The sequence below is a fragment of the Penicillium brevicompactum genome, assembly GCF_028827555.1.
Source record: "Penicillium brevicompactum strain IBT 35665 chromosome Unknown utg000001l_segment0_segment0, whole genome shotgun sequence".
NCBI classification, from domain to species: domain Eukaryota; kingdom Fungi; phylum Ascomycota; class Eurotiomycetes; order Eurotiales; family Aspergillaceae; genus Penicillium; species Penicillium brevicompactum.
In genome coordinates, this window is record NW_026623203.1 from 2,881,812 (window position 1) to 2,905,644 (window position 23,833).

A 23,833-nucleotide genomic window follows, 5' to 3' on the forward strand; every position below is an offset into this window, starting at 1 on the left:
ACAAGTACTTCGAGAAAATATCTTCAGAATCTATGATCCACTTTATAACAGCATGAAATGATTTTGCATTGATCCATGGATGTTTACGTGCAGAATTCATTATGATAAAAGGCGCTCAAATAATCCATACATGGTCACACCCGTATATCAATGTCTACTCGAACAACATTTTCAACTCGGCAAGTTTCTCCTTGCCCTTATCATCATCACCATCGTCGCCACCGATCTTCAACCCCAGCGAACCGGCAATGTTCATCTTGCGCTCTTGCACACGCAGCATGCGGCCCTCGATGGAATCCTTGACCACGAACCGCGTAACATTGACATCGCGAGTCTGTCCCATTCGGTGGACGCGGTCAATGGCCTGCGCTTCGATGGCGAAACTCCACCATGGGTCCATGACAAAGACATTGCTTGCGGTTGTGAGGTTTAGGCCTACGCCGCCAGCGCGGAGTGAGATAAGGAGAACTGTTGGAGCAGGCGTTGAGGACTCGGGATCAATGTTGGTAGTTCCTTTAATTGGAGCATCCTCGTCGATGATGTCGTCGGCGTAGCTCTCTGTTTTTGTAAACTCTGCCAAGACTGCCGCGCGAGCCTTTTGCGGCATTGAGCCATCGAGGCGGAGGTGATTGATTCCGACTCTGGAAAGCTGAGGGCCGATGAGATCGAGGAAGGAGGTGAATTGGGAGAAAACGACGGATTTGGTGTTTGGGGGAATGCGACCCAGATGGGAAATCAGGGCATGAATCTTGGCGGATGTGTGCGCTGAAGGGGAGAGGGGGTATATACGACGGAGTGAGATTTTAGGTGCGGGCTGTGAGTTTGTTGGTGGGGTACCGGTCTCGATGTCTTCGTCGAGGGGCAGTGTGTGAGAGGAGGGATGTCGGACAACCTCGAAGGTGTTCTTTGCCTCAACCGGTGCACGACAGTTGAAACACCGTGCCTCAGTGCCCTTGTTCATTTGGTGCTGTAGGAAGTCTTCGAGACACTTCTTGCAGGCACTATGCCAGCATGCCGTGACTGCGGGATCAACCATGGGTTCTTCACAGCAGATAGGGCACTCGCCGCTGGATTCTGTTTGGATTTGGCGAAGGGCATGAGCTGTGAACTTGACCATCGTTCCCGGGCGATCTTGAGAATCGGCATTTGCGTTCTCAGTTGTGAACTGACTGATCAATTCTTGAAGATCCATATCATCCTTGAACTCATTGCTTGCATCTGCTGTTGCCGCCGCATTCTCCTCGTCCGCGACTACAGCCTTATTGCGCGTCATTACCGGATGGCAGCATGTTTGACGAAGTCGCAGAATTTGAGCGAAAATAGTGCTATAAGACTGCAAAAGTGTGCCAGCCTCGACGTTGTCATTGTAGGTCCGTTTCGCTCGTGTGAAAATGCAGTCGTAGATTTCTCGTTCTGCCTTCGGCAACTCCACCTCTTCGATGATGACTGTCTTTTTCGGTAGTGGGACCAATGGCTCGCCTTCGGGGGTTTTCATTGATTTAGTACGTCGAAGCACCAAAGGTTCAAGCACACTCTGTACAACATTTAACGCACGCACATATTCCTTGGATTCGAATGGCACAGTGATGAATGTTTTCCAGAAAGAGAAATTGCTCCAGGGCTCGACCCTTAGGAAACGAACCAGGCTGAACAGATCCTCGAGACGGTTGACAATAGGTGTTCCGGTCAATGCCCATCGGTGCGCTGCCTTTAGCTCACAGCAAGCCTTGGCTGACTTGGAACGTCGGTTTTTTATTACGTGAGCTTCATCCAAAATGATTCGGAAGAATTCCACCGAGAAAAGACCACCGTTCGTGGTAGGACCGAGAGCAGACTGGAGTATGTGCTGGCGGAATTCCGACAACACAACACCATAGCTGGTGACGATTACCTGAGGGGCTGTTGCATATTTTGATTCACAGCATTGGTCTCTCAGATTAATGGCCTTGTCTGACCCATAATATACTAGAACTCTTAGAGTACCCGCCTTGAGAGCTTCGCTTTCCCACTGAGAGATCAGGGATGTAGGTGCGACAACTAGCGTAGTGTATGGCGCGGGGACTACTCCAGCGGAGTTTGGCATCCTAGCAAGATCATTGACTGAAGTGACGCCATTTGAGACCTGTGGATCAGGCTCTGTTGCATGTGAATGCACCAAACTGAGCATCTCGATGGTTTTACCTAGACCCATCTCATCGGCTAGGATACCGCCCTGGCAGCGTTGCTCCTGAGCAGGGAAATCGATGCTGAGGTCTCCAGAGTAGGGGTTGACATAGAAATGGTCGATGCCCTGAGCTTTGGGCAAATCCTGTTCATCAACATCTTTTGTGGGCCATGTGTACTCCTCCCACAAGGGGTGCATTGATCGATCTCGATCTTTCTTGGCATCTTTTTCTTTAGACAACATCCAGTGGAGGGCTTGTTGTTGGTATTTCCGGAGGTCAAGTTTGAAGCTAGGGGCTGGATCGGCTCCAGGCATATTGAAATCAAATGATTGGGCCTTTTGGTACAGGGTATCAAGCTGGTCCTCTTCCAGCTCTTCGGTGTCGTTTTCATCAGATGAATTATCTGGATCTTTGGCCGACTTTGCATTCGCCGCCTTCTTCGCGCCATCGTATTGCTCTGCGATTTCAGCAGCACGCAAGATACCATCCCGCTTGTGCTTCTCGGTGGTTGGGTTCGTAGATGTGGGCTGGAGGTTGATTTCGTGGAACAATTTTACAAGAGAGACTTGACGTAGTCGGAGGTTTTTCTCCTCTGTGTTTTCCTTTTCCTCAAAAAGCCCAGTAGATCTGTTATCATCCTTGTTCAAGGCGGCAAAGGCACCATGCTGGAATGCTTCTTTTCGTAGGAAGACTCGAAGTTGCAAGTATATAGTGTCATTCACACGTACCCTGTCAGGTACAAATACACAAACTCCTTCGAATCGGCAGATTTTCTGGTCTATCAGCGTAGAGACCCATTCGGCAGTCTCATGGGGCAGCCGTCCGATTTCCTGGCCCGAGCTATTTGTAAATCGGGTCAAAACATCGCTTTTTTGATTGACGAATGATTTGCCCCCTCGGCCCCGCTTCATAGTAGGCTGCGAGCGTGCGCGTTCAATTTTGATAGGGTCCCCATGCTTGAGAATGGCAGGTCCACTCCTGGTCGACCATCCTCCGACGCCGAACGCGCCCACGTATCTAGTATCCGGGTGTTTTTGGAGAACTGACTGAGTCTCTGTTGGTCTTTGAGGCGCTGGAATTACTCGCGGGGTGCTTGGTCGACCAGTGGTGGTGGTGAGTCCGCGATAGGTCCGCGCAGGCTTCTTCCACGAACCATCAAAGTATACGTTAACAGCTTGCTCGATATTGTTTGAAGCCGCCGACTGAATTGCCTTGATCGAGTCAACCGGCAGCTGCTCTCCCACGATGCTAGTGAAGAGTTCCACGTCGAATCCTCCTACTGTTGTGTCCGCTTTCACTTCGGGTCGGGCTGGTTGGGTTGCATCTAGCACGGGATTCGGTTGCGAGGCCGCGGAGCTTGTTTCTCCTGTCAGGTGCTGTCGTGGTTCATGTTCAAGATCCAAGCCGGGTGAGCTTTCCGGGATGCGATCAACAGATCGAATCTCAAGTACGTCTTGGTCATCGCGCGGTTCCGCCGGCGGCCTAGGCAAAGAAGCGTCTCGAGAATGTGAAGGCGATGACGGATCTGTGAAGAAACGCTGCCTTTTTTGGTGGTCTCTCCTCGTCGCTCATCGTTGAATCACGAGCTCGGGGGAGATTACGGAGTACACGGGAGACGCGCCGAGAAACGCGAAGTCAGGTGGTCAGTGACACTGTAAATCTTCAAGTCGCATAGTTCACTTTCCTGGTCTTTTGAGCACTCTAATTTGATGTAGATTTGTGTTTTTATTTAAGAGATGATAATTCTCTCTTAAATTACTATGATCATTCCGTTTGACATCTTTCTAGCAGCGCAAACGAGTGCGCTGACAAATATTCGCTGAGAGCCAATCCAATTAGCCCGATTACGTCGAATATTTTCCCCGGAGTCGCAACTTCACCTTTCACAATGTCTTTCCTCCAAGCAGCTCGGCCTTGTCGGACTAGAGCTTGTCGGTTTTCCACATTTCAAGCACGAAGTTTCAGCCGGTCACACGCTCTCGCCAGTCCTATCACTCCGGAGGAAATCCAAGGCGCTCATAAATATTGCGTCGCTCTTCTCTCGTACGCTACCATCCATCACAACGGGGTTGAGAGACACTCTTCAGACGAATTTACCTCGAATGCTGACCCGAAATTTCTGCAGAAAATATGACCGTCCTTCTTACACACTCAGCACTTTCATCCCACGACATGCTCAATCCTTCTACATTGCGCTGCGCGCATTAAACGTCTCTCTGTCCATGATCCCCGACACAACGTCCTCTCCCACGATTGGCCTGATGCGCCTTCAATTTTGGCGCGACTCAGTAGCGAAAATTCTAGCAGGCGCACCGCCCAAAGAACCCGTCGCCATCTTGCTTTCATCGGCCATCTCCGAGCTCCACGAGCGCACGCAGGGTCGCGCGCGAATCAGCAAAGGATGGCTGACCCGGTTGATCAATTCGCGGGAACAGACGTTAACAAATGACCCATATCCCAACATTGCGGCGCTAGAGTCCTACGCCGAGAACACATACTCCACCCTCATGTACCTCACTTTGTCGGCCTTGCCAATGGCCTCCGTGACTGCGGACCATGTTGCGTCGCACATCGGAAAGGCGGTGGGAATTGCGGCCGTGTTGCGCGGGTTGCCGTTCGTGGCATTCCCTGCCCCGGCCGCCCAGGCGCCTCCCGGTGGGGCGAGTTCCCCAATGGGCGGTGGTGCGAAGCAGGGCGCTGTGATGCTGCCTTTGGACATCATGGCGGAGACGGGAGTCAAGGAAGAGGACGTCCTTCGGTACGGAGCTGACGCTGAGGGGCTTCGTGATGCGGTGTTCACTGTTGCTACCCGGGCAAGTGACCATCTCATCACGGTGGAGCAGATGCTGAGCAACATCCGTGCCGGTGAGGACGTCGGCCATGACTTTGAACACGAGGGTGAAGAGGGACATGAATATGATGTTGCGAAGAGCAGCGAGTCGCCCCTCGAGGAAATCAACCGGGCGTTTGGTGTGTTCATGCCAGCCGTTGGCACACGCTTGTGGTTGGATCGCCTCCAGAAACAAGACTTTGATGTCTTCAGTCCTGCATTGCTTCGATCTGATTGGAGACTTCCTTGGAAAGCGTATTCTGCATTCACAAGAAAGTCTCTCGACTGAGTGCATACAGACAAGGCTTGTATGATGTATATTACGGCTTGGATCTAGCCGATGGCTTCACTGTATATTAGATCATTATAAAATAGATACCATGATAAACAGACTAGTGCAATAATACTCAGCTCAACTCGATGCCCATATGATGGTTTTACCCTGAATCCGCCCGGCTCATCGCAACTTGGTAATGACCTTAGAAGTTCGAAAAAAGATACTGGCTACATTAGAAGACAGGAGATACGGTGGGTATCGAAGAGCTACATCCATTGGATTTTGAGGCACTTCGCCGATGAGGCTCCGGGGCTGTGGCAGAGGCTGCTGATAGGACCTCTCAAGAGCATATTGTGTGCACCAGATTGGCCTCGTATACTCTGCTCAGATATTGGGTTGAGGTCAATATTGTATTCCACTATTGTATTGACTTGCCACCCTAACCCTTCTGTTCGAACACATCATGTCTGCTCAAATTCAGTTCAGACCAAAGCCACGTTTGGCAACTGACACAATCAAAGGGCTTGCCTAGATCCCATTGGTTCCAACCACGTCGTTTGAGGGCCAGTTGAAAGGTCCCTGCGTCGTAATGGTCAAGTAGCTCTCTGTCCAATTGGTCTCGCCCCAAGTGTCCGAAGAGCTTACCACACCAGGCCCTTGATATCCGTATGAACCGTCCTCCTCCTCTTCGACGGGAGCACGGTCGATATACCAATGGGTGTTCCTAGCAGGCACGACACGGCCCGATTTTGGAATTGTAATCAGCCCCGAAAGGTGGGAGTCCGGTCCTTCATATCGAAGGTAAAGCTCGCCAATAGAAGGGAAGAATGTCTGATTGCAGTTAGTAGACAGTTCCAATCCGAGACCTGGAAACTCAACTCACCTCGACAATTTCCAAGACGCCGTCAAAGTCAGTTTCGTCGTCATACTTGGGCGCACGCTTCTTGAAGTACATCTCCTTGACCCAGCGCTGCGGATGAGCAAACGGAATCACGTAGAGCCTGTTCGTGTAAAGGCTGACGGAGAGCCGATCCAATCGCGGAAAGCGCAGTCCGTGGAGTGAGCCTCCGCTTTTAAATCGTTTGTCCTCTCCGGGGCGACAGAGTAGGAAGATCCAATGGATGAAGTTGGCGTAATACTGACGGCGATCAGCAGGAATGCTTGCCATGACTTGATCGATCTGGCCGGTGGGGTGGTCCCACAACACGCGGATGGCCTCGTTATACCAGGTCTTGTTGACGAGGGCAAAATTGAGCAGGTCACGGGTTTGGGACTTGCTGTGGATCAAGGGCTGGGTGTCCAAAGCATTCTGCGAGAAGATGTTGCTCAAAACCTCGGGCAATGCGAGGGCTCGTTGAGCCGGGGTCACACGCCGGACACTCAAGGTTGAAACAGTCAAGGCCGCCATGGCTGAGTTGATGAGACGCGGCAGTCTGAGGTCTGTGGTGGAGGATTTAAATGGACTGGGGTGTCTGGAAGACAAGTTGGGAAGAGAGAGGTGAAGCAAACGTAAACATCAAGTACGAGGCGGCGAGGCCACCACACTTCTGTGATGGTTTTTTTGCTGCTAATCCTCCAAATCGTAAAGCTTTAATACGACGGTATTGATAGGCTGGCTTTTTGTCTTACCTTAATTTGAAGCCTGGCTTCTAGGTCCGGTATAAAATGACATTTTTTGGGGGTTCTTTCCAACCAAAGGAGTGTACATTGCAAGACAACAACGACCCAACTCGCTGCAGTTGACTTTTATCCATTCTTGGGAGCAATAAAACATTCATTATGTGCCTCTGAGTCTCTTTTACGTTCAAAGCAGTGACTTTCGTGGTATCTTGTCACTTTGTTGTCAAATGCCAGTCTTACCCTAAGTGTTGAGAGTATCTGATGGATTCTTTTCATTGTTCACTGAGATGTGCCAATCACCAGTCCACACATAGAGAAAAGAGGAACAAACACTATACAAGGTAAATCTTTCTTGGAGATTCTGGCTGGAGTTTTCAGGATCGAATAAATTTCCTTTTACAGAAACTTCCTGCATGTCTGGAGGGAGTTTTCTGAGGCCATGCGACGTGTGCAAAAATGTAGTCATAATCTGCATCATCTTAGAATGCACATTCTACAATGATCTATCACTGGGGGCCAAATGGAAAATATAATGTTTCCGGGGTAAATCTATAGCGAAACACCGAGTATTAGAAACGGCCAGAAAAGGTGGCCAGCGAGCCCTAACCCGGAGCCTCTACAGCCTCCCAACATGCTATATGGGGTCTCAGGCGTAAAGAAAATCATGTTTTTCATCAGATAGGCTTTGAAGATATTTCATCAAGGCCCACGAGATACCTATCTCTTGAAAGAGATCTGGAATTCCTAATGATACTTCGGGCTCGGATCACGGCGTCTCTCACGCTCGGGTTATCCGAATCGGCCGTTTCGATGCAGACTTGGCAAATGACGATCTTCCCCGGTAACACTTCTTTTGTGGAGACCGTCCCCCAGCTTGTTTCCACCTTGCCTTTTTACCCTCAATGCCGTGTAGTGTTGCCGCGTAATGGTCGCTTTCAGGGAGGATTGGGTGCTTTAAGTATTAACGAAATCCCCACTTGGCGGTGAAGTTTTGGAAAGTCTTCAAAGGTAATTGCCAGCTTTCTGTCAACCATTGACCTGTTGAATCCAGATTGATAGCACCTCGGATTGTGCCGGACATGCATTTCTCCCCTTTTTTGCTGCCCCTGGCGGCTTCGCTTGTCGCGGCAGTACCGTCTGCTCGCACCTCGAATGCATCGAGCATGCCCAAGGTGTCTCTTGATTACAGCACAATTCTAGCAGTCGCAGGTAACGAGACACTTGGATACTACAAATATCAAAACATTCGGTTTGCCGCGGTGCCTACTGGAAATCTTCGCTTCTCCAAACCAGAGTGGCCTTCGGTCGAATCCATCATCAACAATGGAACAACCTATGCGAGTCAGGATGTGGATTGTGGCTCATCTGAAGATTGTCTCTATATGGATGTCTGGGCCCCTGCCAATGCAAAGGGCAAGAACCTCCCTGTAGTGGTATGGACCTACGGTGGTGGATTCACCAGCGGTTCCAAGTCTAAGAGCACCCCCGAGGGTCTATTCGATCTTTCCAAGGGATTCATCTTTGTTGCTTTCAACTACCGGCTCGGAATAACCGGTGTCGCCAATTCAGTGACTGCTGTTCATCAGGGTGCGACCGACAACGTCGCCCTCTACGATGTGGAACATGCCTACAGATGGGTGAAGAAGTACATCGGCAAGTTCGGTGGTAACCCCGACGATATCACCGCTGTCGGATTCTCCGCCGGTGCTAGCATGCACCTTTTTATGATGACCCGCTACGGAGGCCACAATGAGCAACTATACAACAAGGCATACCTTGCCTCTCCGGGCTTCGTGCCCGGTGCCGGCCACCACCAAGGTGAAATGTTTTGGCAGAATGTCTCTCGTGCAGCTGGCTGCAGTGGCGGCGATCTCTCATGCATGCGCAAGGTCCCGTTCGCAAACCTAACAGACATCGCCAGTGATGTCCATGATCAATACGGATATCAGTTCCAGCCTCGGGTCGATGGTGACTTCATGGCCGACACTTATGAGTCTCAGCTTTACCAAGGACGTTTCAACTTCACCGGACCTCTCGTCATTACACACGAGCAGCATGAGAATAATGGCTCTCCAACATCCGGTGTCAACACCACCGCCGATATGAGAAGCGAGCTGCGCAATTTCTTCCCGGCCATCACAGAAGATGCCATTGATGAGATCTTGGAACTGTACCCCGAATCCGACTATACTAGCCCCGGGTACCGCTTTGCCGATATCAGACAGTCGTTCGACCTGACCTCTCATGACTACGCTCTTACTCGGGCATTGAACAACAATACCTGGAACGCCATGGTTGCTCTGAATCAAGCTACCCATGGAACTGACCAGAGCTACTACTGTAAGCACCATAAAGTCATCACCTCGATATAAGACACTGACATTGCGTTTCAAATAGGGTACAAGACCTACTCCCTTTTGCCAAGTTCGAGTGCTCAAGCCCAGCCTGCTGCTGGCTCCGGTGTCACAATCGCCGGCAGTATCTCGGCTGACCCTGCCATTGCTGTATGTAATCTCTTGGGGTCTCAATATGCTTATACTGACATCTTTTTACCAATAGCGCAAGATGCAAAAGTATCTTCTCTCCTTTATTTTGACTGGTAATCCCAACTCTAAGTGGGCGAGCGACAAAATCCACTGGCCCAAGTACGGCTCTAATGCCACCGAGATTGTCTTCAATTCGACAATGTATACCATGGAGGATGATCTTGCCAACGCTAAAAGCTTGTTTTGGAACAAGGCTCTTTGGTACTAGGCTCACAAGCCTCGGCTGACCTTGGACGGGCCAAGCCTTCAATCATAGCCTGCTTGAGGTATGCTTGCTGGATTCTTCGATCAGATCCTGTACGTATATTGCAGACAAAGGATGTATAATATTACATCACGAGATGTCTCGCATGAGTTGGCTCCTGTCGTGTACATTACGCAAATAGAATCACCAAGACATGATGCTGTCCATTAGCTAAAATGATAGAATCACAGTGCTGGCTATATCATGCGACAGAAAAATTACCTAGACAACCACAAGCAATCAGTCAAGCTTCCTGAAACGAGGCTCGAAACTCGGACTTACTGGTTTGGGACTAGCTCATAATCATGTCTCCTGTTCAGCCTCCATCAAGTCAGTTCCTGCCATCTTGCTATATCCAATTCGAAAATGACCAAATTACGAGTGCTGCGACTCTATGGGTGGCATAGGAGGCTCAGTACACCCGCAAAATCTTCACTTGCAGATCCCGCCCTCCAGATGCCAGGCTTTAACCAGCCACTCAATAACAGAACTGGAGTAAGAATCAGCTGTCTTACCCCAGATAATCGCTAACTTCCTTATTCTAGCCACACGAATTTTTACCAAATGTTTTGGACGAAGATCAAATGGATGATGACGGGTTCAAGTGGGAGAAAGAAATGTCACGAGAGAAAAGCCGGGCTAATCAAACCCCTTTAGTAATCTCGTCACTCATCGCGAGGTTTTAATGATGCGCATTATGAATTTAATCACCGACAAGTCTAATTGGGATCAGAAGGTAATGCCCGCTTTCGAATTGCCTGGCTGTACTGACATGACTCAGGTCTTCAATGAAAACATCACATCCAGATGGCGGGAAGAAATAACCAGAAGTGGACAAGATGTTTCGTCGAAGATGATGGACTGGACTTTCAAAGAGCTTCAATGGAAAGTCGGCGTGTATCAGCAGAAAGGTCTTACAAAAGTTTTTGATATTGGAGTTGTCAAGTCAGATACGGCTATATCAATGAGCCTACGAGATGATCTGAAACGAGAAGCCGCTCTATTCGAGAATGCATCAGAGGACCAAAAGGATTATCATCCTGGGTCCAATCAAAGGGTTGTCAACTTGATCCATCCCTCGCTATTTCCGGTCGTCTTTGGTCGAACACACGTTCTTCCAGACCGGACTATTGGTCTTCAAGACTGCTTGAGCAGTATAGGACAGGGAACTTTGACGCCGATTCCAACCAAACACGATACCTACTATAGCAAACATCCTTGGAGATCCATGAAAAGAAATCGCGACGCATTCAGTCGAAAATTTCAATGGCTTCCTTGCGATGTGAAGCTTGCCGACGATCATGCCACAGGGATTATATCTGACCAAATCCACTCTGGTGCATGCGAAAAGAAAGGAGATATCGGCAACACTGCACAAAACAAATTGTGCAATATCAAATCTTACATCAACAATGCCCATCCTATCAAACACCGCGGATTCTACGATGTCGTCGAAAGGGTCATCACTGCAGCAATCCCTCTCTGGGATGAAAGTCTAACACGGAAGCATTATGGCGGCGAAAGGATTCCATACACCAAAGCTGAATATGGCGAACACTCGTTACCCCCACCCACCCGTCCAGAGAACTGTGATGATGATTTCGACGAGGACGCTTTCCTCGAAGAAGACTGGGCGTGGCTCCAATCCCGCCCAGTCATTCAACCCGAGCCTGGCGAGTTCGAGGCCATTGATCTAGACGAACACGAAGTGGTGAATCTACGAGAATTGCTGGCTGAAAGTGGTTTGCAAGTGATCGTGAAACTGGCTAATATTGAATTATCGCCGGAAAATCCCGATTATGAAGGGGGTACCTGGCACATCGAGGGTCAACTGGTAAGTCTGTTGCGCGCATGTCTAGCACTTCTAACTTTGATTCAGAATGAACGTATTTGTGCCACGGCGATTTATTACTATGACAGCCAAAACATCACAGAAAGCACCTTGTCATTTCGACAACGAGGAGCGGACTTGCCGGACCTTGTGAACTACGAGCAAGACTGTCACCAATTTCTGCAAGATGTTTATGGACTCGCCAAGAATGAAGACACCGGGAAAACAAAGACATTCCAGGATCTTGGTGGAGTGAGTTGTCGAGAAGGGAGACTGTTGACCTTCCCCAATGTGGTTCAACACAGGGTTTCTCCATTCTCGTTGGCCGACCGGTCAAAGCCTGGACATCGCAAGATCCTCGCTCTGTTTCTGGTGGATCCTCATAGACGGATCATTTCCTCTGCGAATGTTCCTCCGCAACGAGAGGATTGGGCCTTGGAAGCGGGGAAGCTCGGGGGATCTGAGCAGCTTGAGGGGCAGTCGGTCTCTGTTCAGGATGTGCCCTCCATCATGACCACGGAAGAGGCAATGGCTTACAGGCTCGAGCTAATGGAGGAGCGGAGTGTTGCGGGATTGCAAAGCAAGCAGCTGTTCGAAGATGGTGAGTTCAGTCTCTGTGAGCACTGAGTTTCCGATCAATAGATGTATATTGCGGTATAAAACGTTGTCTACATGTTAAAAATGACTACGTCAACTCTAAGGTGGGGCCTATTCAAGAAATGGTATTCCCTTCGATTAGCCAGAGGAACGGAATGTTCCGAGTATGAATATCAGGTACTTTGCAGTCTTACAATCTCCATAGGGGATGATCGGGCCGATGGGAAGGTAGATAGAAGGACCCCGCTCACCCATTTAGCCGTGTGCGCTGTTGGTCCAGGTGAGATCTACCAGATCACATCATATTGTTTGATGATTAGGACCAAAACTACTTATCTCGCGTCGCGTTCCCACTCTCAAATCTACACTTTATTCACATCATGGCTCTCAACCATTCCTCTTTTGAGTAGGCAATTTCAACCATCTCACCAGAAGATTGCTAATGTCTCAGGCTTGCTGGCCCCTACGGCGATTGGAGAGACGATCTCCAATCCCAAGGCTACGCGGTGATCAAGAATGTCATCGACTCCGACAAAGCTCAGTACTATCAGCGAAAAGCTCTCGACTGGCTTTCCTCCTTCAATCCGGCCTTCGACCTCAATGATCCTACTACGTGGATCAATGAGAACTTGCCCGTGCAAAGCAAGGTGAACACTTTCAACGGGTACTCGGTCACCCACGAGAAGTTCATGTGGGAAGCCCGCACGGAGCCCAAGGTACTGGAGGCATTCTCTCAGATCTGGGGTACGGATGAACTACTCGTCTCATTCGACGCCCTCAACGTGACCCTTCCGAACCGAAAGGACAGGCCAAACCAAAAGCCATGGCCCCATGTAGACCAGTCCCCGCTGCGCCGAGGACTCCACTGTATCCAAGGAATTATCAATCTCAGCCACGCGGGTCCCAACGATGGGGCTCTGATGGTTTTCCCACGATCAAATACAGTGACTGAAGAATTCTTCGACGGAACCGATCCATCGACCTGGGAACGGAAGGACATTCGACTTTTCAGCGAAGAGGAAATCCAATGGTTTGCAGAGCGTGGAATGGAGCCCCTGAAGGTACAGGCGGAGCCCGGGGATTTAGTTGTGTGGGATTCGCGCACGGTACATTGGGGCGGGGAACCGACGGCGGACAGTGATACTATTCGAACGGTGATTTATGCATCGTATGCACCAGCTCGATTAGCGAGTGAAGAAACACTTCGGCTGAAGCGGGAGGCGCTGGAGAGTTATCGGGCGACGACGCACTGGCCGCATGAGAACGTAGTGTTGCGGGAGCAACTGGTGCGTCTGGCGGATGGGAGTGTTGATCCCCGCAGTCGGACCGTGCCGTTGGAGTTACCCGAGTACAACGATCGCATGCTTCAACTGGCGGGCGTCAAATCGTATTAGCAGATTGGATTATTAAGACTAGTCTTTTTTTTTTCCTGCAGGCGTTTGCTGACGAACCCCGCACCCTCTTTCTTTCTTGTCTGCCGCCCCCCAATATGAAAGCATTCGACTCTCGTGCAATTGATTATCCTCGGAAGCGTGCCTCAATTGCCTGTAATTTCTGTCGCCATCGGTAAGATGCTCCTGGTGATCTAATGGCTTTGTGGCTGAGCAAAATAATTAGGAAGCGCAAATGTGACGGCCAGAAGCCTACATGTGGTCTTTGCACAGACGCAGGTGCCCAGTGCGTCTATCAAGAAAGCGAAAGGTAGAGAGGGGACTTCGACTCTCAGCTGAACTGCGAGGCCATGGATAGTGACGTCAATACCAGGGTGCAGGATATCCCTGCAGAAATACTACTCCGCTTGAACAATTTGGAAACGCTTCTGGAGCAGCAAAGGGAAGCCATCGCGAAGCTCACCGACCAGATAGCCTCAAGTCCCGCCTCGCAGTACTCGAATCCCTCCTGTTCGCCTCAGCTCCACTACGATCCTCCCGCCTACAACCCTCCGGTCGGTTTCCCCCAACAGAGCCGTGCATATCAAGTTCCATTTGAGATTCCCTTGGGCCACCATACGCCCACGGGGAGCTTCTTCGCGCTCGACCGTATCAAAAACCTCATCGGGGAATACCCTCATGATTTCTTCTTTCGGCTGGAAGTCAAACGACCTTTTGACGATTTCAAGGTGGTAGGCGTACCGCAAACGTTCGAGCAGATCGAACGATATAGCCTGCAGCCCCAGGTCATTCATCCATTAGTCCTCCAATTCCTCGAACATGTTCACCCATTCTTTCCTATTGTCGAAGAGAGCTCGGTCCATGCGCTATACGATACATTTCCGGCGTCTCCCAAAGCAAATGTCCGAACATCGCTTTGTCTCATAATTCTTGCATTGGGGAAGGTCTCATTGAACCCTTCAAGTATCTTTGACATCGAGGCAGAAAGAGGGCGCAGCGGGATTGAGTATTTTGCATCCGCATGGGCCAATCTAAGCCAGGGCCTCCAGTCGGATTTCTCAGTAGACCACATATTACCAGTTGCCTATTTCTACGGCTCTTTGTATCTACGCTATATCGGACGGCCACTTCAGGCCTGGCAGTTGATCAAACGAGCCTCGGACAGTGTTCGGTTCATGCTTACACAGTGAGTGTTGCTGTAAGACTCGGAAGTCGTTTAGGAATATTGACAAGCTACAGAACGCAAGCCACGAGTACGCCGGAGCAACGAGAGATTCTCATTCGAACTGCTTGGGGCTGTTATATCCTGGAATGGTGGGTGACATGTGCTCGACACGTTGACCAAGCTAATGCTTCCCTAGTGATGACCTAGCGGAATTCCATCATCTTAATCGCAGCGGTATCGAGGTTGTCGTCGAGCAACTTGGTTTCCCTTCATTCTCGCTCTCTGTCAATGGAAGCAAAAGCAAAAGCCGTCAAGTCTTCCTCGCAATGTGCTCCATCCGGACGATCCTCAATCGTGTCCAGGAAAACTCTCATTCCATCGAAGCTCAGCATGCCAGCGACGTAACTACAAGTCCTCAAAAACACTCATATGGCTCTCTTGAGAAGATATGCCGAGAATTCGACCGTCAGCTAGCGGCTTGGTTCGAGTGTCTGCCAACAGCCACCAAGCCAAACTTGGATGCCGAGATAAATCCTACGGATTTATATGACAGTTACATCCGGGCCCGATATTATGCAACAGAACACATCATCTGCCGCCCGAGTCTATTCCTGGCAGCCCAGAGCAGCACGACATTGCCGGTGTACATATTTGAAAATTGCCAAAAGTGTGTTCACAGCTGTCGCGAGTTCATCTTGGCGACCTCATACCTTCTTCAGAAGAGGACCCATTCAAATTGGCCCAGGATGCAAGCGTGAGTTCTCACCATCGAGAAATACATTCGGCTATGCTGACACATATCCAGACTTTTGGCAGCAGTCTTCACCCTTTCAATCGCCAAAACTACACCGTCTCTAGAAGCACTAGTGCATGATTTCGATATACTTGTGAAAGATGCAATTCAGACAATCGAGCCTTGGGCGCGGCATTTCGAAACGGCGGACACGATCTTGGGAATGATGAAGACAATTCGTCAAAAGCTTCGAATGTCGGTCCACACCTTTTGATGCAAGATGTACAATGCCTAGATATATCTCTTTTTTTTCGAGCGCGTATTCACTTCAAGGTTCCACGGGTCATGTACAAGAGTTGCCCTTTGCAAGATTTTTTTCATGCGAATTAAATATCCACTTCAAGCGTTATCAGTATTCATTCTTTCCCCCACAGCCCGTGGGGTGCCCAGGTGTCCGGTTTCCAAAGTTTGGAAGTTCCAAGGTCGAGTCGCGGTAAACCCGTAACCATCCCACACAAGTCCCAACCTTGGAATGCCTCCCCAACTATCAGGCCAAATAAGTTCCCTCAGGGGCGTTCGACTGCCCGGTGCATCGTCTCTATGGGATATCCAAATTGATACCTTGAGCGATACATCAACAGTCACCGGCGTGACCCCGCATGCATCGGAGGTGGCCGATGCCCCTCTGGTCCTGCCAGCCTTGACGCATCCACACATCCATCTCGACAAAGCGTTCATTCACAGCGCGCCCGAGTATGCCGATCTACTGCCCTCGACGGGCACTTTCCAAGAGGCACTATCATCCACCACAAGGGCCAAACAACGATTCAACCATGCCGATATCCTGAAAAGAGGCGAGTGGTTACTTGCGGAGTCCGTCGCATCAGGAGTGACCGCAATGCGAGCGTTCGTGGAAGTAGACCACACCGTCAAGCTCACCTGCCTAGAAGCCGCCATTGAGCTGAAAGAGAAATGGGCGCAATCGTGCCATATCCAAATCGCCTGCTTTGCCCAAGACCCCATATTCTCCAGCGATCACGGAGAAGAAAACATGGACCTTTTGCAGACTGCCCTGTCGAAATATGACCAAATCGACGTGATAGGCACAACACCCTACGTCGAGTCCGACACTGGATCCGCGCAAAAAGAATATCGAATGGGCAATCGACTGCGCTTTGCGATTGAACAAGCACGTCGACTTCCATTTAGACTACAACCTCGATCCTAGCAAAGAACCACTAGTCTGGCACGTTCTCCAAATCCTCAAAGATCGAGACTGGACTTCACGCTCGTCCAAACGCGTCATGCTCGGCCATTGCTCACGCCTGACGCTCCTGCCAGAAAGTGAATGGGCGCGTCTCGCTGCTGAAATCCACGACAACCAATTGCCTGTCGCGTTCGTGGGTCTACCCACCAGCGATATCTACATGGCGTCGGCGCCGAACGAAAGTCCCCAAGATCGTCATCGAGGTACTCTCCAGATCTTGCATTTGATTTACGAGTATAAGCTCGATGCAGTGATGGGTGTGAATAATGTTGGCAATTTGTTCACGCCGTGGGGTTCGGCGGATCCGCTATCGCTCGCTTGTCTGGGTGTAGGGATTTACCAAGCTGGTAGCCAAGCGGATGCTGAGTTGTTGTATGAGTGTGTTTCGACGCGGGCTCGAGCGGCTATTGGGTTGGCGGCTCGAGAGGGTCTTTGTGTGCGGGATGGCTGGGTGCCGGATCTGTTGCTGGTGCGTGATAGGGATGAGACTGGGTGTGGGGTTTCTAGACCCAGGTCGAGTGTCGCGGAGGTTGTATGGGCTCCGCCTGGTGTGGCGAGTCGGGATGTTGTCGTGGGTGGACGGTTGAAAATTTCGCGGTTTGAAGCAGGAGATACAGATTTTTATCACTTTTCATGATATTGAAATCGCTGAAGTTTTGAGACATATTTTTACATAAGATAGAGTGTGAATGCAACTCGTCAGACATGAAATGGCACAATTTGTGTTCCCGTGCAGTTTCAATTCAATGGAGAAGCCATTTGATTTCCAGCCTCAGGGTATCTCCAACCACCGGCAAATCAATTCAGAACTTTGGGACGCAACGCATAAAATTGCACTGGCATGAGGTTGAGACTTTTAGGGAAACCCTTCTGCAGCTCCGCCTTGATGACCTCCATCCCGGCGTCGTTGAAAATCTGTCTGAATTTCGCATCCGTCCTTGTCACGCTGCTGTCCTGCGCGTCATACATATCTTGTCCAGAGAAGTGAGTAGACAAATTCTCCTTGACGACCATGAGTCCATCCGGGGTCAATGCTTTGCGACAGCGCACAGTAAAGTCCACGAGTTGAGAATCGGTAAGATGACCCACACACCACTGGACCCAGATGAGATCGTATTTTTTGTCTGGAACCCAGGACTCCAGCCCCCGCGTGTAGATGGTGCCAATGACGCCCTCTCTCTTCAATTGGCTGTCTTGCATGACCTGTGTGAATTTGGCAATGGGCTCAACCGCGTCTACTGCTTCGCAGACATGGCTGAGGAACCCTTCTGTTACGCGTCCGACGCCAGCACCGCCGTCAAGACCTTGTTTGAATTTGCCTTCCGAAAGCACTCCTGGGGCTAGGCGGCGGACTTTGGCAAGGAAATTTTTGGACCCTTGCAGATCGATGCGCGACACCGATGGAAAGTCGCCGAGCATACTACCCGGGGTGGCTGGGACACTGTTCCAATATCTGAGGGAGGTGGCATGGTTGATTTTGGAGTCTGTGGAAGCCATGGTGAATGGATGGTACTCCGTAGGGATGGAAGGGGAGAGTCAACCGAGAAGAATGGATATAGAAACACGTGACCATATACAAGATGAAGTCTCACTAAAGCCCAAATAAGAACTAAAAAGTGGAAATAAGTCACAATCGAGATCCCTGTTTTTTTCTTGGCAAATGCTAATCTTCAAGCGAACACACAAAGCGTAAAGAGCAAACAGGGTAAGTCTACTGGCCCATAGTAATGGAGGCTGTGCCACACGATCGACAGGGATGGAAAAATGCCAGACAAATTTTCCCCAGCACCCTGAAACGCGAGTTTAGCCAGGGCTAGTTAGGGTGGTGTACGTGTAATCTCCAGTGGGGGGCGCGACACACCCGTTGGAACGAGGTTGTGATTGGAAGTGCGCGCGGGCGGTCTCCAGTTGGGAGGCGTTAGGGTGTTAACTGCCGATCACTTCATAAATCATTTCATTTTCCCCTTATCTTCTTCTCTCCATTCTTTCTCACCACAGTCACTCTTTTTAACTGCTCACTCTCTATATCTTTACAATGGCAAACGGTCGCTCATCGGAGGATGAGCGTAAGCTCGAGGGTGGTGCTGCTCCTGCTCCCCCCAAGGATGATGGTCTTCACCCGGCCTTCTACATTGCGTGCGTATCTCTGGCCTCGTGGAGGTTACATGGAGTTTGTCAAGGATAATGAGTGTTCTAATGCCTTTACAGTCTCTGGATTGCCCTGAGTTCCAGTGTTATCTTGTTCAACAAGTGGGTTCTGGACCCTCGCAAGGCCAACTTCAGTATGCAAAACCCCCTTCCTTCCTACTTTCCGTTCGCATTGCTAACCATGATTGATTCTAGACTTCCGTATGTCTTTCTTGACAAATTCGCGTGTGAACGACTACTAACATGGCAAAACAGCTCTGTTCCTGACCACCTGGCACATGGTGTTCGCGACTGCGATGACCCAGATTCTCGCTCGCTTCACCACGATCCTTGATTCGCGTCACAAGGTTCCCATGAACCCGACCACCTACTCGTGAGGATTTCTGAGTATGAATTGGCGCAACACAATAACTGACCGTTTTCGCGCAATACAGTCGTGCCATTATGCCCATTGGTATCATGTTCAGTTTGAGTCTGATCTGTGGTAACCTGGCATACCTCTACCTGAGTGTTTCCTTCATTCAGATGCTCAAGGTACGCTCAGAATTGCGCAATCTGGCGAAGGCCAGAAGCCTTGGGAATGGAATACTAACGCCATATCTTTTATAGGCCACCAACGCTGTTGTCACTCTTCTGGCCACCTGGGCTTTCGGAATCGCTCCCACCAACATGAAGGCTCTTGGCAACGTCATGGTCATCGTTCTCGGTGTTGTGATTGCCTCCTTCGGTGAGATCCAATTCGATGGACTTGGTTTCATCATCCAGATTGCCGGTATTATCTTCGAGGCCCTCCGTCTCGTCATGGTTCAGCGTCTGCTCAGCTCCGCCGAGTTCAAGATGGACCCTCTGGTCTCTCTCTACTACTACGCCCCCGCCTGCGCTGTCACCAACGGCATTGTCACCCTCTTCACCGATCTTCCCCGCATCACCATGGGTGACATCTACGGTCTCGGAATCGGTACTCTCGTTGCCAACGCGCTCGTTGCCTTCCTTCTCAACGCCTCCGTCGTTCTGCTGATCGGCAAGACCTCCGCCGTCGTCTTGACCATGGCCGGTGTCCTCAAGGATATTCTCCTTGTCGCTGCCTCCATGATCATTTTCCTCGACCCCGTCACTGGCCAGCAGTTCTTCGGTTACTCCATCGCCCTGGCTGGTCTGGTGTACTACAAGCTCGGTGCTGAGAAGTGCAACGGCATGATCTCCGACGTGCGCCTGCAGGTCGGCGAGTACAACCGCTCCAACCCTGCCCGCACCAAGGCCATCGCCATCGGTGTGCCTTGCGTTATCGTTCTGTTCATCCTGTACAGCGGTAGCTCCCCCGCCGCTCCCGCCCAGGTCACCAACTAAGTCCAGAGCGCGCGTGGACTGAACGAAAGGACGGGAATTTGGCCCACAAGGAGGACTCCTCCTTGATGGGCCTTTTCACGACTCCAAGCTCGGGGAATACCCGACGCTTATGTTAAATTTGATAAGGACCATGTCTTTCTTGTCTGGACAGGACAGAACATGCATGTAAATTTAGGGGAAATAGACGACACTGGAGGGGTTAAAGATGATAAGTTTTTTAATAAACGGTTACATGAAATTGATATATTCGAGCTCTATAACTCATCTGGGGAAATCAAACGTGTTTCAGATATACATCTACTTTGATGACGCACTGTGTTTCTGCTAGAGCTGGATGTGAAACAAGCACTCATCTAAAATATGAATGGCGCTATTTGGCTCCACAGAACACGTTTCCCGAACCGTCAAAAAAGCGAGCTAAAGCCATGACGCTACTTGTCGACTTGGGTCATAGTTCGTCGCAGGTCCAGTGGATACCCCCTTTTGAGTGAACACTGAAAGTATCCAATCGAGACATAACCACGGCGTACTCCGTACACGTGCCATTTTTGCGTTCTCGCACGAGGAACTCACGTAGCCCCGAATGGATATCGGCTTTCTCCCCGGAAACTAGAGCCAATTGGGAAGTATGATCGAGTGTTCATTCTATGGTGTCGCCATTATGGGGCCCTGCAAGTCCAAAGGCCTGAACAAACCCCCGCAGTAGACAGCATAAGATCACCGTAGTCTGTCGCCTTGGAAGTGATGTTCAATCCGCTGTATTTTTCAAAGTTGCCAGCATTTTCTTAAGAACCAAGTCCCCAACATGTCCCAGTAAGATCAGATAAGCATCTTTTAGACCTTGCTGACACTTTTTTGCTTGAGATAGAACCAACGTAGCCCTCTACTCCGATCTCAAGGACAAAATCGCTCTAGTGATCGGAGCCGGACAATCAGGCGACCCTACTTCCAGAGCCTGGGGCAATGGAGCCGCCATCGCCAAAGCCCTAGGCTCCTCCGGAGCCAAAGTCATCGCCAGTGACGTGAGCCTCGAAGCAGCACAACGCACGGCAAGTCGTATCCAAGCCGAGGGAGGATTCTGCGAAGCGATCCAGCTCAACGCAACACTCTCCAGCGATATCAAAAGAGCCGTGAACCAACTAGTCGAAACACATCACCGGATTGACATCCTCATCAACAACGTCGGTCTCACCAAAACCGGAGACCCAGCAACAATGTCGGAAGAAGCATGGGATGCCCAATTCCAACTGAACCTGAAGACAACCTTTCTTACCTGCAATGCTATCCTACCAATCATGGAGAAGCAAGGCTCAGGCTCTATAGTCAACAACGCTAGTATTGCAGGTATGAAGTATCTGGGAAAACCGCAGATTGCATACGCCTCGGCGAAAGCGGCGGTCATTCACTTCTCGAAAATCACGGGCGTCATGTATGCTAGCAAGGGGGTGCGTGTTAATTCGGTTTCCCCTGGGATGGTCTTTACGCCGCTTCTGGAGAAATTGGGGGCTAGTGAGTTGCCGGAAGAGCGTGAGACATATAGGAAAATCATGGATCATAATGTGCCTATGGGGATCATGGGGGATGCTTTTGATGTTGCTAATGCGGTCACGTTCCTGGCTAGTTGTGCGTCGCGCTATGTTGTTGGTCAGAACTTGGTTGTTGATGGTGGACTCACGGAGTCGACTGGAACTGGGGAGCGAATTGCGTTGGCTAAGATTTGATGATGTCGTTGCGATATCTGCTGTAGTGGAGTTTGAGGAGAGATCACCAGTCTCAAAAGACTTCGAATGGTGATACCCCTCTAGCCCAAAGTGACTTGAACAAGCTTGTCAAATTTCTTTTGGATGTCATTCTCGCATATTGTGTTTTTTGTTTTTTGGTTTTTTTTTTTTTTGGTCGGGAAAATAAACGATATCGGTCGTTTCGGGCAATGTGTCATTGTTGCGCGGTGTGTTCGGGCCCTGTCCAAACATGCCAGATGTCTCACACCACGAAACCCAGTGCAAACACAATTCAGGCCTGGCATAGGAATACAACAAAGTTTGCTTGAAGCATGGCGACGAATAGAGGCATCGTAGTCTTCTCGGGTGGAAGTGCAGCGAACAATTTGGTGGATGTCTTCAGCGCGGTGCGCGAGAGCAAGAACTGCCCACTCAGCTACATCATCCCCATCAGTGATAATGGAGGGTCTTCATCTGAATTGATCAGGATTTTTGGAGGCCCTGGGATCGGCGATGTTCGAAGTAGGCCAACCCGTCTGCATCGAGTGCGCTTACTGACTTCCTGCAGGTAGATTAGTGCGCCTGATTCCCGACTCGCCGACGAATCCTGAGCGATCGGCTGTCAAGGCACTATTTAATCATCGACTACCGGCTGAGGCCAGTGTTGCAGTCCATGAATGGCAGTCGATCGTGGATGGCACGTCGAGTCTCTGGACGGCCATCACCCCTGCCAAAAAAGAGCTCATTCGTTCATTTTTCAATGTATTAAACCTGGAGATTCTGAAGCGTGCGCGACCGCCATCTTCAACCTTTGATTTTACGTCTGCGAGCGTAGGAAATCTTTTCCTAACCGCAGCACGTCTTTTCAGTGGCAGTTTCGAAAGTGCCATCTATCTACTTGGAAGTATCTGCGGTGTCCCGTCAGATCTTGTGCGCGTGATCCCGGCAATCAATTCCAACTTCTCGCATCACATTTCCGCCTCGTTGGCAGATGGGACAGTCATCGTGGGCCAGAACAGCATCTCTCATCCCAGCGAAGCCACAGCTCTTCAGCACACCCCGGGCTCTAGACGTCCGAGTCTGCTTCTCGCCGACGGAGACGACATTGAATACACAGATTCGGAAGCCTCAGACCCGATGATATACGAAGAGGATCACCTCCCCGGCTCGCTGGCCACTCTTCGCAACAAGAACATAAAGTTCAGCAAAACCGAAAATGAAGACTTGAGTTCCCGCATAACACGAATCTGGTACATCAATCCCTACGGTCAAGAAATTCGACCTCCGGCAAACCCACGGGTACTGGAAGCCATCAATGAGTCCCAGGCTATAATATACAGCATTGGATCTCTCTATACTTCCATTATCCCCGCAATAGTCCTGCGCGGCGTGGGTAAAGGGATCGCCTCAAGTCCAGCCCGACACAAGATTCTCATCCTGAACGGGTCATTGGACCGAGAAACAGGGCCTCCATCGGCACCATTTGCAGCTTCGGACTTTGTCGAAGCGATCGTCAGTGCTGGTGAGGAGAGCCGCGGCCGAGTCCCGGTCGATATCCCCCGACACCAAGGTCAGGACCCGGTGCTGCCAGACGGTACACGGAACCAGAGATCTCTCCCATATACTGCCTATGTGACTCATATACTACATCTGGAAGGCCCTGGGACACCGCATGTGGACCGGGAGCGGCTCACGCATATGGGCATTGAGACGCTCCGTCTCTACGGACGGAAGATCACGGCTATGGAGGGCGATAAAGAGGTTGTTGTGGGCATGCAATATGATCCCAATGCTCTGGTGCAGGCTATTGAGGTTGTTCTTGGGAAGAAAGGGGATGCGATGATCCGGGGTGGCATTGGTAATGGGTTGAATAGACGAAATACCCTCGACCCTGCGAGGAGGGATCGGTGAAGCATAGGGTGTACAAAATGTAGATACAGTTCCAGCGATA

At 50.4% G+C, this 23,833-nt stretch overlaps 12 protein-coding genes across 12 annotated transcripts; 9 read left to right on the top strand and 3 right to left on the bottom strand.

Moving 5' to 3' along the window:
- Positions 1-154: 154 nt before the first annotated feature.
- Positions 155-3,737, bottom strand: N7506_000878 (Zinc finger RING-type; the record flags this gene model as incomplete). Its single annotated transcript, XM_056950174.1, has 2 exons — positions 155-3,647; positions 3,703-3,737. The coding sequence occupies 2 exons, from the start codon at positions 3,735-3,737 to the stop codon at positions 155-157; spliced, it is 3,528 nt and encodes a 1,175-aa protein (XP_056816089.1).
- Positions 3,738-4,053: 316 nt separating this feature from the next.
- Positions 4,054-5,284, top strand: N7506_000879 (uncharacterized protein; the record flags this gene model as incomplete). The annotated part of the gene is made up of 2 exons (XM_056950175.1): positions 4,054-4,208; positions 4,291-5,284. 2 exons carry the CDS (start codon positions 4,054-4,056, stop codon positions 5,282-5,284), a joined length of 1,149 nt encoding a protein of 382 aa, XP_056816090.1.
- A 516-nt stretch (positions 5,285-5,800) lies between these two features.
- On the bottom strand, positions 5,801-6,680 carry N7506_000880 (uncharacterized protein; the record flags this gene model as incomplete). Its single annotated transcript, XM_056950176.1, has 2 exons — positions 5,801-6,103; positions 6,156-6,680. 2 exons carry the CDS (start codon positions 6,678-6,680, stop codon positions 5,801-5,803), a joined length of 828 nt encoding a protein of 275 aa, XP_056816091.1.
- A 1,291-nt stretch (positions 6,681-7,971) lies between these two features.
- N7506_000881 (uncharacterized protein) lies at positions 7,972-9,646 on the top strand (the record flags this gene model as incomplete). Its single annotated transcript, XM_056950177.1, has 3 exons — positions 7,972-9,232; positions 9,290-9,396; positions 9,452-9,646. The coding sequence occupies 3 exons, from the start codon at positions 7,972-7,974 to the stop codon at positions 9,644-9,646; spliced, it is 1,563 nt and encodes a 520-aa protein (XP_056816092.1).
- A 402-nt stretch (positions 9,647-10,048) lies between these two features.
- On the top strand, positions 10,049-10,368 carry N7506_000882 (uncharacterized protein; the record flags this gene model as incomplete). Its single annotated transcript, XM_056950178.1, has 2 exons — positions 10,049-10,177; positions 10,228-10,368. 2 exons carry the CDS (start codon positions 10,049-10,051, stop codon positions 10,366-10,368), a joined length of 270 nt encoding a protein of 89 aa, XP_056816093.1.
- A 2-nt stretch (positions 10,369-10,370) lies between these two features.
- On the top strand, positions 10,371-12,140 carry N7506_000883 (DUF4246 domain-containing protein; the record flags this gene model as incomplete). Its single annotated transcript, XM_056950179.1, has 2 exons — positions 10,371-11,516; positions 11,562-12,140. 2 exons carry the CDS (start codon positions 10,371-10,373, stop codon positions 12,138-12,140), a joined length of 1,725 nt encoding a protein of 574 aa, XP_056816094.1.
- Positions 12,141-12,490: 350 nt separating this feature from the next.
- Positions 12,491-13,504, top strand: N7506_000884 (phytanoyl-CoA dioxygenase family protein; the record flags this gene model as incomplete). Its single annotated transcript, XM_056950180.1, has 2 exons — positions 12,491-12,516; positions 12,562-13,504. 2 exons carry the CDS (start codon positions 12,491-12,493, stop codon positions 13,502-13,504), a joined length of 969 nt encoding a protein of 322 aa, XP_056816095.1.
- Positions 13,505-13,851: 347 nt separating this feature from the next.
- N7506_000885 (putative zinc metallopeptidase) lies at positions 13,852-17,303 on the top strand (the record flags this gene model as incomplete). The annotated part of the gene is made up of 6 exons (XM_056950181.1): positions 13,852-14,687; positions 14,741-14,815; positions 14,863-15,420; positions 15,472-15,654; positions 15,970-16,495; positions 16,548-17,303. 6 exons carry the CDS (start codon positions 13,852-13,854, stop codon positions 17,301-17,303), a joined length of 2,934 nt encoding a protein of 977 aa, XP_056816096.1.
- A 161-nt stretch (positions 17,304-17,464) lies between these two features.
- N7506_000886 (uncharacterized protein) lies at positions 17,465-18,163 on the bottom strand (the record flags this gene model as incomplete). Its single annotated transcript, XM_056950182.1, has 1 exon — positions 17,465-18,163. One exon carries the CDS (start codon positions 18,161-18,163, stop codon positions 17,465-17,467), a length of 699 nt encoding a protein of 232 aa, XP_056816097.1.
- A 538-nt stretch (positions 18,164-18,701) lies between these two features.
- Positions 18,702-20,161, top strand: N7506_000887 (uncharacterized protein; the record flags this gene model as incomplete). Its single annotated transcript, XM_056950183.1, has 6 exons — positions 18,702-18,802; positions 18,875-18,948; positions 19,010-19,015; positions 19,070-19,187; positions 19,249-19,348; positions 19,424-20,161. 6 exons carry the CDS (start codon positions 18,702-18,704, stop codon positions 20,159-20,161), a joined length of 1,137 nt encoding a protein of 378 aa, XP_056816098.1.
- An 805-nt stretch (positions 20,162-20,966) lies between these two features.
- On the top strand, positions 20,967-21,882 carry N7506_000888 (SDR family NAD(P)-dependent oxidoreductase; the record flags this gene model as incomplete). The annotated part of the gene is made up of 2 exons (XM_056950184.1): positions 20,967-20,974; positions 21,030-21,882. 2 exons carry the CDS (start codon positions 20,967-20,969, stop codon positions 21,880-21,882), a joined length of 861 nt encoding a protein of 286 aa, XP_056816099.1.
- A 332-nt stretch (positions 21,883-22,214) lies between these two features.
- On the top strand, positions 22,215-23,793 carry N7506_000889 (gluconeogenesis factor YvcK family protein; the record flags this gene model as incomplete). The annotated part of the gene is made up of 2 exons (XM_056950185.1): positions 22,215-22,404; positions 22,451-23,793. 2 exons carry the CDS (start codon positions 22,215-22,217, stop codon positions 23,791-23,793), a joined length of 1,533 nt encoding a protein of 510 aa, XP_056816100.1.
- Positions 23,794-23,833: the final 40 nt, after the last annotated feature.